Raw genomic sequence first — 18,216 nt, forward strand, 5'->3', positions numbered from 1 at the left:
CATAACCAGAGGAAGGGGTGTAGGGTCAAATGACAACAACCTCACCCCACTATGTCGCACCCCATCCATGCCTCCCATAACCAGAGGAAGGGGTGTAGTGTCAAATAACAACAACCTCACCCCACTATGTCGCACCCCATCCATAATAATTCCCGGACAGTCGCGGGAGATATCTACACATGCTTCCCTTCCCTCAGCCATTAAGATGCAAACACAATGACATGACCCAAAACATGAGAGGAAACGTGATCGCCTCAACCAGGAGGAGTTAAGTGGTGTTAGTGTGCTTGTGGCTAGGCAAAACACACACACACACACACACACACACACACAATATAAACAAACAATAACTCCACACTGGTTCTCTCAGTACTAGGATTGTCTACATTTGTCCCAGCTGACTTTCTGACAAAATACACACACACACACACACACCAAATCCTTTCTACAAATCCTAACCCACAATCAAGTATTAAAACCAAGAGGAGATCAAATTTCTACTCTCAAGAAGACCAACTTTTTACTGGCAAGAAAGGACCAATCTTTCACTTCTTCGTCCTCAGCTATCAAAAGTTCTTTACAGGAGTTCCTTTGCGGCTTGGCACGTCAAAACGGTTTCATTACTCAAGAGAAGATGGCTCCACTATAAACACCTGCCTGCGCCAATATGGGCTGGGGCCGACTACCATCCAGGCCCCTCAAGCAAGCCTACTGGCGATACAGGCGTAGACGTAAAAAAAAATAAAAAAATAAAAAAATAAATAAAAAAATAAAAGTGTACTCCCTATCTTCCTTTGTTGTTCTTTGGTGTAAGGATTCAAGTTGTTACACTGTCCACTTTTTTCTTCTTTCTTTTCATTTAGTGTTCAGAAGCAGCCAAAGGAAACACTCTACCTTGCCTTGCCCAATGAAGTAAACAGTGAGTGGTGTTTACAGCTGACAACATTCTCTTCCGATTATATTATCTTCGGAAAAGTTAAGCATCAATGAAAAAAAGGTCCATCAGATAGCAAGATAAGCAAGTAGTGTTTTTTTTTATCCTGCACTTGAAGATAAAGCATTAATGAAACAAATTATTTTCTTATTTTTAAAGAAACAAAAAAAAATATTATAGAGCAACAAAGCAACAAAGGAATGACTTTTAATATTGCTTTGAAATTTAAGTATATTTTAGATAAGAAACATCAATAACACATTATTTCTTCCTTTCCATTTCAAAATTAATTTAAAAACACACTATCTATCTATTTATCCATCTATCTGTCTATCTTACTTATCTTCCTGTTTACCTGTCTTTATCTCTTTGCTGATATACTTACTTTTTTTTTATAGCAGAGGAGACAGTGCAAGGACGTAAAAAAAAAAGAAAACAATAATGAAAAAATAAAAGCCCGCAACTTACTGCTCCTGAATAGAGTAGAGTGGCAAACTAATCTACGTATTATCAATAGCAATAATAATGGTCATGTAATTACTTCCAATAGCCAATGAGCTAATCAGGGAGCAATTCTTACTCAAACGTGAACCAAAGGAAAAAAAGAGCAAACCAAACCTGACCCCCACACGCCAGTGAGCCACAAAGGAACAAGTGTTAGGAGACAACCTCAGACACACAGACAGACAGACGGACGGACTAAACAAAACAACCCAGTACAAAGAGATCCAGTCCTATACTTTTTTTAACGTGCCATGCTGCCCCACCACACACTCCACCACACCCCTCATGCCCTACACCCCACCCCACCAAACCCAGGCCTTCGGTGAGCCAGCTGGGGCCAGGGTGAAGGGTTAGAAATCTCAACTGCACCCCACTATGTTTTCTCCCATGTAGGTCTTCTGTAACCAAATATGGGAAGGGGTGTTAGGTTAGTGACGACAACAACCTCACCCCACTATGTCACACCCCACTCATGCCTCCCATAACTAAAGGATGGGGTGTAAGGTCAAATAACAACAATCTCACCCCACTAAATCACACCCCATCCAGGATTCCCATAACCAAACAAGGGATGGGGTGCAGGGTTAAATAACAACCTCACCCCACTCTGTCACCCCCCATCCATGCCTCCCATAACCAAACAGAGGAAGGGGTGTAGGGTCAAATAACAACAACCTCACCCCACTATGTCACACCCCATCCAGGACTCCCATAACTAAATAAGGGAAGGGGAATTCAGTTAGAGATCACAACAACCTCACCCCATACAAGTCTCCCATAACCCAGTAGGGGAAGGGGTGTTGTTAGTCTGCTATAACTCGCTCCTACCACCCCGCCTCACCCTAACCAACCTGCCGCGGATGCCTGCTGGGAGACGCACTCGGTCACTGGGGTGCTGCTTGTGTCGGGGCCCTGCACACCTAGGGGCGAGGCACTGTCTGTGTCTGTCTGTGGCTCTGTGGCTCAGGGAATGTCCGAGCCACAGTCATGCTATCTCTCTCTCTCACACACACACACACACACACACACACACACACACACACACCACGCACACAGCTCTTTTCCCATATGTCTCAACTAGGTAAATACACACACATTTCCATAATAATAATGAGAAAGACAAAAATGACTAGTAATGATACAAATAATAATACGTAATAAAAATAATAATAGTAATGATAAAAACAAAACTAGTGATCCTTGGTAAAATATCTATGCTTTAATTTACAAGCAGAAAAACCTCATTACCTGAAAAGAGTAAACTTAATCAAAACAAAAAAATTTCAACTATAAATTCCGCATCCGAGTAATACAAATTTCCAAAACTAGTCCGTCCCTCCCCCAAGATTATCCTCCTCCCCACAACCTCAATTCACCCTTCCCAGCATCACCCTTCCTTCACAACACAACCTCCCCATCCCCTGACACCCTTCCCCATTCACCCTGTTACCTAAGCACTCACCCTTTCCTTCACCCTCCTCTATCATACATCATCCTTATCCTTTTTTCACCCTCCCAAGCATCACCCTTTCTTCACAACACACCCTCCCCATTCCCTGACACCCTTACCCATTCACCCTGTTACCTAAGCACCCACCCTTTCCTTCACCCTCCTCTATCACACATCATCCTTATCCTTTCACCCTTCCAAGCATCACCCTTTCTTCACAACACACCCTCCCCATGCTGTGACACCCTTCCCCATTCACCCTGTTACCTAATCACCCTTCCCACAAGCTCCTCTCACCCTCACATCACACTTTCTCTCCTCGTAACCTTTCTTACTCTTCTTCGCATGACCCATTATCACCCCCTCCACCTCCTCTTCTGTCATCCCCCCTCACCGTCCCATCCCCTCCACCTCCTCTTCTGTCACCCCCCTCACCGTCCCATCCCCTCCACTTCCTCTTCTGTCATCCCCCCTCACCGTCCCATCCCCTCCACCTCCTCTTCTGTCACCCCCCTCACCGTCCCATCCCCTCCACCTCCTCTTCTGTCACCCCCCTCACCGTCCCATCCCCTCCACCTCCTCTTCTGTCACCCCCTTCACCGTCCCATCCCCTCCACCTCCTCTTCTGTCACCCCCTTCACTGTCCCATCCCCTCCACCTCCTCTTCTGTCACCCCCCTCACCGTCCCATCCCCTTCACCTCCTCTTCTGTCACCCCCTTCACTGTCCCATCCCTCCACCTCCTCTTCTGTCACCCCCTCACCATCCCATCCCTCCACCTCCTCTTCTGTCACCCCTCACCATCCCATCCCCTCCACCTCCTCTTCTGTCACCCCCTTCACCGTCCCATCCCCTCCACCTCCTCTTCTGTCACCCCCTTCACCGTCCCATCCCTCCACCTCCTCTTCTGTCACCCCCTCACAGTCCCATCCCTCCACCTCCTCTTCTGTCACCCCCTCACCATCCCATCCCCTCCACCTCCTCTTCTGTCACCCCCTCACCGTCCCATCCCTCCACCTCCTCTTCTGTCACCCCTCACCATCCCATCCCTCCACCTCCTCTTCTGTCACCCCTCACCGTCCCATCCCTCCACCTCCTCTTCTGTCACCCCCTCACCGTCCCATCCCTCCACCTCCTCTTCTGTCACCCCTCACCGTCCCATCCCTCCATCTCTTCTGTCACCCCCTCACCGTCCCATCCCTCCACCTCCTCTTCTGTCACCCCCCTCACCGTCCCATCCCCTCCACCTCCTCTTCTGTCACCCCCATCACCCTCCCATCCCCTCCACCTCCTCTTCTGTCACCCTCCTCACTGTCCCATCCCCTCCACCGCCTCATCTGTCACCCCTTCACCATCCCATCCCTCCACCTCCTCTTCTGTCACCCCCTCACCATCCCATCCCTCCACCTCCTCTTCTGTCACCCCCCTCACCATCCCATCCCTCCACCTCCTCTTCTGTCACCCCCTCACCATCCCATACCCTCCACCTCCTCTTCTGTCACCCCCCTCACCGTCCCATCCCCTCCACCTCCTCTTCTGTCACCCCCTTCACCGTCCCATCCCCTCCACCTCCTCTTCTGTCACCCCCCTCACCATCCCATCCCCTCCACCTCCTCTTCTGTCACCCCCTTCACCCTCCCATCCCTCCACCTCCTCTTCTGTCACCCCCTCACCGTCCCATCCCTCCACCTCCTCTTCTGTCACCCCCCTCACCATCCCATCCCCTCCACCTCCTCTTCTGTCACCCCCCTCACCATCCCATACCCTCCACCTCCTCTTCTGTCACCCCCCTCACCGTCCCATCCCTCCACCTCCTCTTCTGTCACCCCCTCACCGTCCCATCCCTCCACCTCCTCTTCTGTCACCCCCTCACCGTCCCATCCCTCCACCTCCTCTTCTGTCATCCCCCTCACCATCCCATCCCCTCCACCTCCTCTTCTGTCACCCCCCTCACCGTCCCATCCCCTCCACCTCCTCTTCTGTCACCCCCCTCACCATCCCATCCCCTCCACCTCCTCTTCTGTCACCCCCCTCACCGTCCCATCCCCTCCACCTCCTCTTCTGTCACCCCTCACCATCCCATCCCTCCACCTCCTCTTCTGTCACCCCCTCACCATCCCATCCCTCCACCTCCTCTTCTGTCACCCCCTCACCGTCCCATCCCTCCACCTCCTCTTCTGTCACCCCTCTCATCCCATCCCTCCACCTCCTCTTCTGTCACCCCCTCACCGTCCCATCCCTCCACCTCCTCTTCTGTCACCCCTCACCGTCCCATCCCTCCACCTCCTCTTCTGTCACCCCCTCACCATCCCATCCCTCCACCTCCTCTTCTGTCACCCCCTCACCATCCCATCCCTCCACCTCCTCTTCTGTCACCCCCTCACCGTCCCATCCTCCACCTCCTCTTCTGTCACCCCCTCACCATCCCATCCCTCCACCTCCTCTTCTGTCACCCCCCTCACCGTCCCATACCCTCCACCTCCTCTTCTGTCATCCCCCTCACCGTCCCATCCCCTCCACCTCCTCTTCTGTCACCCCCCTCACAGTCCCATCCCCTCCACCTCCTCTTCTGTCACCCCTCACCATCCCATCCCTCCACCTCCTCTTCTGTCACCCCCTCACCATCCCATCCCCTCCACCTCCTCTTCTGTCACCCCTCACCGTCCCATCCCTCCACCTCCTCTTCTGTCACCCCTCACCGTCCCATCCCTCCACCTCCTCTTCTGTCACCCCTCACCGTCCCATCCCCTCCCCCTCCTCTTCTGTGACCCCTTCACCGTCCCATACCCTCCACCTCCTCTTCTGTCATCCCCCTCACCGTCCCATCCCCTCCACATCCTCTTCTGTCACCCCCTTCACCGTCCCATCCCCTCCACCTCCTCTTCTGTCACCCCCTCACCGTCCCATCCCTCCACCTCCTCTTCTGTCACCCCCTCACCATCCCATCCCTCCACCTCCTCTTCTGTCACCCCCTCACCATCCCATCCTCCACCTCCCTCTTCTGTCACCCCCTCACCATCCCATCCCTCCACCTCCTCTTCTGTCACCCCCCTCACCGTCCCATCCCTCCACCTCCTCTTCTGTCACCCCCTCACCGTCCCATCCCTCCACCTCCTCTTCTGTCACCCCCTCACCATCCCATCCCTCCACCTCCTCTTCTGTCACCCCCCTCACAGTCCCATCCCCTCCACCTCCTCTTCTGTCACCTTCCTCACTGTCCCATCCCCTCCACCTCCTCTTCTGTCACCCCCCTCACCGTCCCATCCCCTCCACCTCCTCTTCTGTCATCCCCCTCACCGTCCCATCCCCTCCACCTCCTCTTCTGTCACCCCCCTCACCGTCCCATCCCTCCACCTCCTCTTCTGTCACCCCCTCACAGTCCCATCCCTCCACCTCCTCTTCTGTCACCCCCTCACAGTCCCATCCCTCCACCTCCTCTTCTGTCACCCCCTCACCGTCCCATCCCTCCACCTCCTCTTCTGTCACCCCCTCACTGTCCCATCCCTCCACCTCCTCTTCTGTCACCCCCTCACCTTCCCATCCCCTCCACCTCCTCTTCTGTCACCCCCCTCACTGTCCCATCCCCTCCACCTCCTCTTCTGTCACCCCCCTCACCCTCCCATCCCCTCCGCCTCCTCGTCTGTCACCCCCTCACCGTCCCATCCCCTCCACCTCCTCTTCTGTCACCCCTCACCATCCCATCCCTCCACCTCCTCTTCTGTCACCCCCCTCACCATCCCATCCCTCCACCTCCTCTTCTGTCACCCCCTCACCATCCCATCCTCTCCACCTCCTCTTCTGTCAGCCCCCTCACCCTCCCATCCCCTCCACCTCCTCTTCTGTCACCCCCCTCACCATCCCATACCCTCCACCTCCTCTTCTGTCACCCCCCTCACCATCCCATCCCCTCCACCTCCTCTTCTGTCATCCCCTCACCATCCCATCCCTCCACCTCCTCTTCTGTCACCCCCTTCACCATCCCATCCCCTCCACCTCCTCTTCTGTCACCCCCCTCACCATCCCATCCCCTCCACCTCCTCTTCTGTCACCCCCCTCACCATCCCATCCCCACCTCCTCTTCTGTCACCCCCTCACCATCCCATCCCTCCACCTCCTCTTCTGTCACCCCCTCACCATCCCATCCCCTCCACCTCCTCTTCTGTCACCCCCTCACCATCCCATCCCTCCACCTCCTCTTCTGTCACCCCTCACCATCCCCCTCCACCTCCTCTTCTGTCACCCCTCACCATCCCATCCCTCCACCTCCTCTTCTGTCACCCCCTTCACCGTCCCATCCCTCCACCTCCTCTTCTGTCACCCCCTCACCATCCCATCCCTCCACCTCCTCTTCTGTCACCCCCCTCACTGTCCCATCCCCTCTACCTCCTCTTCTGTCACCCCCTCACCATCCCATCCCCTCCACCTCCTCTTCTGTCACCCCCTCACCGTCCCATCCCTCCACCTCCTCTTCTGTCACCCCCTCACCATCCCATCCCTCCACCTCCTCTTCTGTCACCCCCTCACCGTCCCATCCCCACCACCTCCTCTTCTGTAACCCCCCTCACCCTCCCAGCCCCACTCCCTCCTCTTCTGTCACCCCCTCTGTCCCATCCCTCCACCTCCTCTTCTGTCACCCCTCACTGTCCCATCCTCCACCTCCTCTTCTGTCACCCCTCACTGTCCCATCCCTCCACCTCCTCTTCTGTCACCCCCCTCACTGTCCCATCCCCTCCACCTCCTCTTCTGTCACCCCCCTCACCGTCCCATCCCCTCCACCTCCTCTCATCCTGTCATTCATCTTAATTCATCCACTCTCGGATTTCTTACTCTCCCTCACATAAATCCTTTCTTCTCCTCTTCTCCCTTTCCTTAAATCTCCTCTCCTCACACCCCTCCTCCAGCCTCCTCACTTCTTCCATCCTTTTCCTCCCCTTCACTTCACCCCAACAACTCTTATGTCACCCTTGCTCTTTCATATCCTCCTCTTACTTACTCTCCCTCATAACACTCATCCTCATCCTCCCTAAATCTTCCTCTCTGATGCTCTTCCTTTACCCTCCTCACCTCCCCCATCTCCTTCCTCCTTCTCCCATCCACTTAACTTCCTCATTCCCTGTCGTTCTCATTCATCAACTTCCTACTTTCCTCTCACCTTCCCTTAAACTTCCTCTACTGACACCCTTCTTTCATCCTCCTCACCTTCTCTTCTCCATCTCCTTCCTTCTTCTCCCATCCACTTAACTTCCTCATTCCCTGTCGTTCTCATTCATCAACTTCGTCCTTTCCTCTCACCTTCCCTTAACCCGGTAGCAGTGACACCCTTGGCTTTCATCCTCCTCACTCTCATCCCTTCCTTCCATCCATACTTCCTCTCTCACTTCTGACACCCTTCCTTCCCCCACCCACTTCACCTCAACACCCCTTCACACCCCTGCCCCCAAACCCTTCCTCCGTCCACTCCACTCCACCCCAAACACTCCACCCCCCCCGCCCCATTAATCCTCTTCTGACAATCCTCTTCTGCCTTCCTCAGCTTCTACGCCATGTTCTCCGTCTTCACCTGCACCCCCGTCACCTTACCTGTCCACTTCATTCCCTTCCTCACCCCAACACTCTCTCCTTCATCCTCATTCATCCACTTCCTGCCCCCTTACTCTTCCTAAGATTACCTCTTTTCACCTTTCTCAGCCACTTCATCTCAACACCCCTTCACACCACTGACCCCAAACACTTCCTCCATCCCCACCTTTTTCCCCAACACCCCTGATGCCTCACCTGGGGGCATGGCCTGGTTCATCTGCTCCTTGGCCTCCTGTTCAAGATGTGAGTGCTGGCGGGCGAGCTGCTCCACCATGTCTTCCAGCCTCAGCCGCTGGTCGCGTTCATGTTGCAAGAGCCGCTGCCACTTTCGCCCCGCGGTGCTGCTCACATCCACGTAGTCGTTGCAGGCCTGCGGGTGGAGAGGACGGTGGTTAGTGGTGTTTCCTTAGTGTTGGTGTGTGGAGGAATGGAGAGGGTGTTGGTTAGTGGTGTTTTCCTGGTGTTGGTGTGTACGTATTTGTTTAAAGGAAGGAAAAGGAACGGTTAATGGACATGATGTAAGGCTTAGGGTCATATTATAAGACATTTCGCCGCCCAAGAACACCTATTTGACAAGGCTTTCGCAGGAGTTGTGGGCATTTTCAGTAGTAGTTTTATGACCCTGGTGGTAGTTTAGCCCTTCTTCTGTAACCTGAGCCTAAAAAACACTCATTAGAACCTGATTGATATCCCCCTTTGACCTTTAGAAATAGCTGAAGTGAGAAGGGAAAGTGTCTTGTAATACCAGCCTTAGTGTTGGTGGTGGTGTGTGGTTGGGAAGGAGGAGGAAAAAAGAATAATTAGTGTTAGTGTGTGTTGGGTAGAGGAAGTAAAAGAAAATGAAGGTGGTTAGTGGCTGTGGTGTGAGGCCAGTGTTGGTGTGTGGTTTTGAAAAGGATGAAGAAGAAGAGGAAAGGTTACAAAAGAAGAAAAAGAAATGGAAAGATTGGTAGAGATGATTTGAGGTGGTTGGTGGTGTGTGAAAAAAAGGAAAAAAAGGAGAAAAAGAGAAAAATGATTAGTGTTGGTGGTGTGTGTGTGTGGCCATGTGAAGGAAGGAATATAAATGGAAAGGAAGTAAAGAGAGAAAAAGAAAAGTTGTAGAGGAAGGAAAAGGAATGATTAGTGTTGGTGGTGTGTGTGTGTGTGTGTGTGTGTGTGTGTGTGTGTGTGTGTGTGTGTGTGTGTGTGTGTGTGTGGCTGTGCAAAGGAAGGAATAGAAATGGAAAGGAAGTAAAGAGAGAAAAAGAAAAGTTACAAAGGAAGGAAAAAGAAAGGTTCGTGGAAGCTTAAATGTATGGTTGAGTATAAAAAAATAATAAAAAGGAAAAAATGTTGGAAAAAGAGGAAATGATGAAAAGGTTATATCAATTTAAAATGACAAATAAAAATATGAATGAACAGGGGGAAGAAAGAGAGGGTATTAAAAACTTCCATTGATATAAAAAAAACACCTTTCAGGGTATTAAAAACTTCCATTGATATAAAAAAAAACACCTTTCAGGGTATTAAAAACTTCCATTGATATAAAAAAAACACCTTTCAGGGTATTAAAAACTTCCATTGATATAAAAAAAACACCTTTCAGGGTATTAAAAACTTCCATTGATATAAAAAAAACACCTTTCAGGGTATTAAAAACTTCCATTGATATAAAAAAAAAAACTTTCAGGGTATTAAAAACTTCCATTGATATAAAAAAAAAACTTTCAGGGTATTAAAAACTTCCATTGATATAAAAAAAAACACCTTTCAGGGTATTAAAAACTTCCATTGATATAAAAAAAACACCTTTCAGGGTATTAAAAACTTCCATTGATGTAAAAAAAACACCTTTCAGGGTATTAAAAACTTCCATTGATGTAAAAAAAACACCTTTCAGGGTATTAAAAACTTCCATTGATATAAAAAAAACACCTTTCAGGGTATTAAAAACTTCCATTGATATAAAAAAAACACCTTTCAGGGTATTAAAAACTTCCATTGATATAAAAAAAAACTTTCAGGATATTAAAAACTTCCATTGATATAAAAAAAACACCTTTCAGGGTATTAAAAACTTCCACTGATATAAAAAAAAAACACCTTTCATCTTAAATAACAATCTCCAAACTATTTTCGTCCCCCTTATAAACAGGTGCACTGGAAATAGTCCCTTTTACCCGACACCATAACAAGCAGGAGAAAGGAGGTCAGGGGAAAACAACATGTGTGTGTGTGTGTGTGTGTGTGTGTGTGCATTTATCCATTCCTTCCGTCTACCCACGCACACAGTCGCACACATGTTTCCCTCCACACACACACACACACACACACACACACAAACTGGTAATGATGTCAAGGTTCTCAGTTTTGCATATACTAAAGAAGCACTGATGTTTAGAATGAATCGAGGAGGAGGAGGAGGAGGAGGAGGAGGAGGAGGAGGTGTGGGCAAGAAAACATACACAACATTGAAGCTCAACAAAAATAGACATGGAGACAGGATAACAGGAGACTTGCTGTAATCCTGTATACAAGACACACACACACACACACACACACACACATCTTCCTCAGCCCACACCTACACTCACACCCACAACACTTTCCCTTCCTTTTACGCATCACACAACAGCCTTCCGTCCAGCCCTGTCCAGCCTTCACACCATACCATATCCAGGAAAGACAACTGTGCCGGATATGAAAATACACCACAAATATAACCTTGAATCCTGTACAAGAAAAGAGATATGTATATATATTGCACCCATGAAAATACACTACTACAGCACTGATATAACCTCCCAATTAACAGGTAATAATTGTGTCAGGCACCTAAAATAATGTGTATAAAATTACGAACATAATGGTAGGTATTATAAGACACTTTGGCTTCTCACATCTGCTATTTCTAAAGGTCAAAGAGGGGGTCAGTCGGGTTCTAGTGAGTGTTTCTTTAGGTTCACGGTACAGAGGAAGGGTCAAACTACCATCAGGGTCATAAAACTACTCCTGGAAATGCCCACAACTCTTAAGAAAGCCTTGTCAAATAGGTGTTCTTGGGCAACAAAATGTCTTATAATATGACCCAATGAGTCTGCAAGAGGCTGGTCAGACTACACAAGGCAGTTCCTGTATACCTAACCCCACCTATCCTTCCTATCCATGAACTTATCTAACCATTTTTTGAGAGTATTTATTGTATTGGCACTCTCCACATGACTGCCAAGCCTGTTCCACTCATCCATCACTTCATTAGCAAACCAATTCCTGCCTCTGTCATTGTTGAATCTCAATTTATCAAACTTAACCCAAGATGCATCCTACCTGGCTCTCTTTCCTCCAGAACATTATTTACATCACCTTAGTAAAGCCCTTCATACATTTATAAACTTCCACAGTCTATAAACACTCTTCACCCTCTGAGAGAATATATATTTAGATGCTGAAGGCCATCCTTGTAGGGAAAGGTTAACGATGTAAGAATCATTTTGGTCCTTCCCTGCACCATATTGTAGCATGTTGGCTATATATTTTAATGAGGCTACAATATCAGTACATTTTTTTTCAATTTTAATCCTTTCTGCACACTGTAAGAAGGTGTCCATTCTGAAAGGACTTTGTTATCAATACATTTTTACAGTTTTACTCATTTTCTGCACCTTATCATAACATGTTTTCCATTATATAGAGATTTCAAAATAAATTCCACTTTCAATTATATATGAGTAAAATTGTAAAACTGTATTGATAACAAAGTCTTTTCAGAATGGATGACTTGTTACAGCATTACAATCTGTGCAGAGAATGATGAAAATTTGGAGAATGTGTTGATATTAGTCCATAGAAATAAAAACATATTACAATCTTTGCAGAGAATGACTATAATTATAATCATTCTCTGCAAAGATTGTAATATGTTTTTACTTCTATAGACTAATATCAACACATTCTTCAAATTTTCGTCATTCTCTACAAAGATTGTAATACGTAAAGTTCATTCAAGAGAAAGACTCAATATCATTCGTACATTTTTTTCAATTTCAGTCATTGAAACCTAACCTAACCTAACCTAACCAAACCAAACCTAACCTAGCCTAACCTAACCAAACCTAACCTAAACAAACCTAGCCTAACCTAACCTAACCAAACTTAACCCAACCAAACCTAACCAAACCAAACCTAACCAAACCTAACCAAACCAAACCTAACCTAACCAAACCTAACCAAACCAAACCTAACCAAACCTAACCCAACCAAACTTAACCAAACCAAACCAAACCAAACCAAACCAAATCTAACCAAACCAAACCTAAACTAACCTAACCTAGTCCATTCCGTAAAGACGCGACAATATCAATGCATTTATCCTGCCAACAAGCGTCAGGTGTGCGGGCGTCCTCATCCCTCATCCTGCCGTGGGTGAGTCATGCTGCCGTCAGGAGTAGTATTATTGGTGCGCCTGTCACGCCCACCTGTTATGTTGGCGCCCCTCACCTGGCCGCCAGCCAGGTGAGGGTTCTGGGGTTCCTCTTTACCTGAATCAGACATGTCAAAGATGGGCAGTTTTTTTCTTTTCTTTAATTTTTTTCCTTTACTTTTTCATTTCATTTTTCATTTCTCTTTTTCTTTGTGTGAGTGAACCAGAGGGCAAGACAGATATAGATAGATACGTGAATAGATAGAGAGAGAGAGAGAGAGAGAGAGAGAGAGAGAGAGAGAGAGAGAGAGAGAAACACATATAATAATGAGGCAGAGAGTTTAATGGTAGACACAAAAAGAGTTAAGGGCAGACATATCACACATTCACTCAATATATACTAACCATTAGTTGTATTAACAGCACCAGTAAAAAACACTAATCATTTTATTTCTCCAGAGTTAATTAAATGATGTGGATAAGACTATTGCATTATCATTATCACCATTATTAATCAGATTTAGTGTAATGATTTGAATGAATGGCCTGTGTCTCTATTTTGGGCCAATTTCCAGCTTTAGTCAAGGCAATAATGAACCTTAGTCAGACCGTGAATAAACATGAGCTATTTGTGGTGTGTGTGTGTGTGTGTGTGTGTGGAGAGAGAGAGAGAGAGAAAGGCAGGTCTCTCTCTCTCTCTCTCTCTCTCTCTCTCTCTCTCTCTCTCTCTCTCTCTCTCTCTCTCTCTCTCAAAAAACACCTATTTTTAGAAGCCTTTCATAAACATTGTAATAACATCTAAATTTTCCCTCACTCATTAGATCTGAGATATTTTCGAAGGGAGCTATTTATATATTTTTCCCATCCCTTTATATGTTTATCTATCTGTCTATCTACCTGCCTATCAATGAATCAACAAACCAGTAAGTTGATGTAATGAATATCTGTTGATCTATTTTTCAGAAGAGACAATTCTATTCTTCGACTTGCCAGAATCTTTTACATCAATCAAAAATGTCAGAACCTTGCTAACTCTAATAGTCTTCCAAATATTTCAGGCACCCATCCAAAAAATATCCCCAACAGTTTTACTTCATCTTTTCCCCCTAAATAAACACTTTCAGATACATGTTTCTCATTCATTAATTTCTCTCTCGCTTCATTCCATCCATTTATGCTTCACTATAGATAGCAACTCATTTACCTGTCTGTTTTTTCTTTATACATATGATTAAATTCCTCTGAGGTATGGCCAGAACACACACACACACACACACACACACACACACACACACACACACGGTGGCGGTGGCTGAACTGGTAGCGTGCTGGGCACACATTCACCGCGTGATGGACGACGCGGGTTCGAATCCCCACGCTACCACCTGGGATTTTTCAGTCACCGCCGAGTGGCTTAAAACTACCCACATGCTGTCCTGAAGACCACCCATCAACCCGGACTCTAGAGGAAGCCGTCCAAGTGAATCAAGAACGAGTTCCGGGGGGCAGCATGAGCCAATGCAAGATGGCGCCACTATAAACACTCGCCTGCGCCAGAATGGGCTGGGCCTACCATCAGGCCCCACCGGGAAGAAGCCTTGGGCCGACCATCAGGCCCCACCGGGAAGAAGCCTACCGGCGCAATAGGCCGCGACGTAAAAACACACACACACACACACACACACACGAGATCCACTAATGAGCCTTGTTCTCATCAGGAGTCTACTTGCTGACGATGACAAGACAACACGTGATCAGGCCGTGAATGAATTAAAAACACACACACACACACACACACACACACACACACACACACACACACACACTTGTTCTCTTTCTTTTCCCTCTTTTCCTCTCTTCCCTCTTCCTCATCTCTTCCTTCTACACGTGTTTTTACTTTCCGTTCACAAAGCTTTCAAGGGCGTTTACTTCACAACACACACACACACACACACACACACACACACACACACACACACACTGTCAGCCAAGGAAGGCGGATAAAAAAACAGATAAAGGGCTGAGGTGGAGGGGAAGAGGAGGAGGAGGAGGAGGGGAAGAGGAGAAGGAGGAGTGGGGTTTTAACATATTGCTCTATGCACCTCACAACCCCCCTCACCCCGCCCCCCCTTTCCTCCACCCCCACCACCACCTCCACCTCCACCACCATTGTTGATAATTTTAACACTCTAGATCTTATAAATTCTAGTGAGGATATTGCTGCCAACACCATCACCACCACCACCACAACAATCACCACCACCACCACAACCATCACTAGACTATAGGTGGAGGGAGACACAGAAAGGTGGTTAAGTGGAGGATTGGTGATGGGAGGATGTGGTGGTGGTGGTGGAAGAGAATTTGTGACAGGTGGAGAATTGATGTGGAAAGATGGATTAGTACTGAGAAGAGGGAAAAAAGGGGAGGAAAGAGGGAGGGATGGGGTGGAGAGGGAGGGGAAGAGAAGGGGAAGAGAAGGGAAGGGTAGGGAAGGGAAGGGAGGGGAAGAGAAGGGAAGGGTAGGGAAGGAAATAAATGGCAAGGGATGATGGGAAGGGAAGGGAAGGGATGGAAAGAGGGAAGAGAAGAGAGGAAAGGAAAGGGAAGGAAAGAAAAGAGGGAAGAGAGAGGAAAGAGTAGGAATGGAATGAATGAAAGAATGAAGGAAGGAAGGAAAAAAGAAAGGAATCATGGTAGGAAAAAGAAACATATATAAAGGAACGAAAGAAGGAAGGAAGGAAGGAAGCAAAGTAGAAGGAAAACAAGAAATAAAAAGGAAAAGCAAGTAAAAAGAAAATCAGTAAAAGAAGGAGACAGGGAAGGAAAACGGGAAAAATATACGAGACTTGAGTAAAGGAAAAAAAATGAAGGAAGAAAACATAATAACAATAATTAAAACATGTAAGGTATTAATTTAGAGATGCGTGGGACGAAAATGAAGGAAAAAATTCTCTCTCTCTTACCCTCTCCTTTTCCCTCTCCCTTTCCCTCTCCCTCTATATCTCTATCTCTACCTCTATATCTCTATCTCTATCTCTATCTCTATCTCTATCTCTATCTCTATCTCTATCTCTATCTCTATCTCTACCTCTATATCTCTATCTCTATCTCTATCTCTATATCTCTACCTCTACCTCTCTCATATATATATAGACAGGAATAAAAGAAAATACACTCCATAAACTGTGTGTGTGTGTGTGTGTGTGTGTGTGTGTGTGAGGAATAATAATCAGGCCACTAAATCTCCACCGTGAATCAGGTCAGTCCGCGCCTTCACGAGGACACACATTAATTAACCTCTGGCCCGACGCTGCCGTGATAACAACACACCTGAGACTGCCACGGGGGGGATTGGGGATGAAATTACAGTAAAGAAAAAAAATGGAGGGTAAAATATAGAACGCATGAGAATAGAAGAAATAGGAGAAAAAAATAAATTGATGAAATAAAAGTAAAGAAATAATGGAGTAAAATATAGAAGCATGAGAATAGAAGAAATAGGAGAGAAAAAAAATATGATGAAATAAAATAAAGAAAAAGTGGAGGGTAAAATATAGAACGCCTGAGAATAGAAAAAAAAGCAAAAAAAAAGCAAAGGGAAGAGGAATGGTAAAAATAAAACGATGAAATAAAAGTAAAGAAAAAATGGAGGGTAAAATATAGAACGCCTGAGAATAGAAAAAAGGAGAAAAAATAAAGAAAAGAGGAATGGTAAAAATAAAACACCACCCTCGCTACGACAGATTTGAAAGATAGAAAGAAAAATAGAACAAAAATGGAGGAAAGATGAAATGTAAAAAAAGAAAGCCTGAGAATAGAAGAAAAAAAAATGAAGGGTAAAAACTACAACGCCTGAGAATAGAAGTAAAAATGGAAGGAAAAATAAAAATGAGGGAATGATGATGAAAGGTAAAAAAGAAAGCCTGAGAATAGAAGAGAAAAAAAAAAGAATAAAAAATTAAAGAAAAAAATGGAGGGTAAAAACTATAACGCCTGAGAATAGAAGTAAAAAAGGAAGAAAAAAATAAAAATGAGGGAAAGGTAAAATAGAAAACCTGAAAATAGAAAAGAAAAAAGGAGAAAAAAAAATAAGGGAAAAAATGAAGGGTATAAAAGAACGCCTGAGAATAGATAAGAAAAAAAGAAGAAGAAGTAAAAAAAAGGGAAAAAATGCAGGGTTAAAAAGGACGTGAGGAGAAAAAAAATATAGGAAAGCTCAAAGGTAAAACAGAACACCTAAGGAAAGAAGATAAAAAACTACGAAGAAAAATAATATGGAAAAATTAAGATAAAAATATGAAATGTAACGAAAACAAAACAAAAATTAACAACAAAAAACGGGAAAAATAAGGGGAAAGAAAGAATAACAACAAAGTAGAAAATCAAAAGAAAAATACAGAAAAAAAAGGGGGGAATGAGATGAAATAGTAAGCCTAACATTAAATAAAAGGATGACAACATAGATGAGAGGAAGGAAGGAAGGAAACAATAAAGGGAAGGAAAGGAAGAGAGGGAAAGAAAGGAAGCGATTGAAGAAAGAAAGAGGGGAAAATTAGATAAAATAAAGGCCTACGATTAGATAAGAAGATGAAAACATGGATGAGAGGAAGAAGGAAAGGAAAGAAACAAGGAAGGAAGGAGAGGAAGAGAGGAAAGAAAGGAGAAAATAAAGAAAAAAATAATAAAAAGCAAGCAAAGAAGATAAATGATAAGGGAATGAAAATAGGAAAATAGTGATGATAATAATAATAATAATAATAATAATAATAATAATAATAATAATAATAATAATAATAATAATAATAAGCCAGGCCTAATCCTCCATAATAAACTGTCACAGCCTAAACCCAAACGATAAGGGAATGAAAAAATAATTAGTTGTGGAGCAGGAGGAGGAGAAGGAGGAGGAGGAGGAGGAGGAGGAGGAGGAGGAGGAATGAAGGGAAATAATTAAACAAGGAAAAAAAAGCAAGGCAGAGAAAAGGAGGAGGAGGAGGAAGAGGATTAGGAGGAGGAGTAGGAAAAGGAGGAGGAGGAGGAGGAGGAATGAAGGAAAATAATTAAACGAAGAAAAAGAAAACAAGGCAGAGAAATGGAGGAGGAGGAAAAGGAGGAGAAGGGAGGAGGAGGAGGAGGAAGGGAGGAGGAAGGGAGGAGGTAGAGAGGAGGAGGATTAGGAGGAGGAGTAGGAAAAGGAGAAGGAAAATAATTAAACGAAGAAAAGAAGCCAAACCAAGGAGGAGGAGGAGGAGGAGGAGGAAGACGAATGAAGGAAAATAATTAAAAGAAGCAAAGCAGACAAGAAAGATAAGATGAAGACGAGGACAAGGACGAGGAGGAGGAG

The 18,216-nt window shown here is 46.1% G+C and overlaps 1 protein-coding gene across 1 annotated transcript in view; it reads right to left on the reverse strand.

The window, feature by feature from the left end:
- Positions 1 to 18,216, reverse strand: part of LOC126981704 (oxysterol-binding protein 1-like) — a 172,285-nt gene that overhangs the window by 47,599 nt on the left and 106,470 nt on the right. Inside the window, exons 5-6 of the mRNA XM_050833138.1 lie at positions 8,663 to 8,837; positions 2,290 to 2,358 (exon numbers count right to left, since the gene is read on the reverse strand). Of these exons, the coding sequence (XP_050689095.1) occupies positions 2,290 to 2,358; positions 8,663 to 8,837 (244 nt within the window). The remainder of the gene's footprint in view (positions 1 to 2,289; positions 2,359 to 8,662; positions 8,838 to 18,216) is intronic.

The sequence above is a fragment of the Eriocheir sinensis genome, chromosome 49, assembly GCF_024679095.1.
Source record: "Eriocheir sinensis breed Jianghai 21 chromosome 49, ASM2467909v1, whole genome shotgun sequence".
NCBI lineage: Eukaryota > Metazoa > Arthropoda > Malacostraca > Decapoda > Varunidae > Eriocheir > Eriocheir sinensis.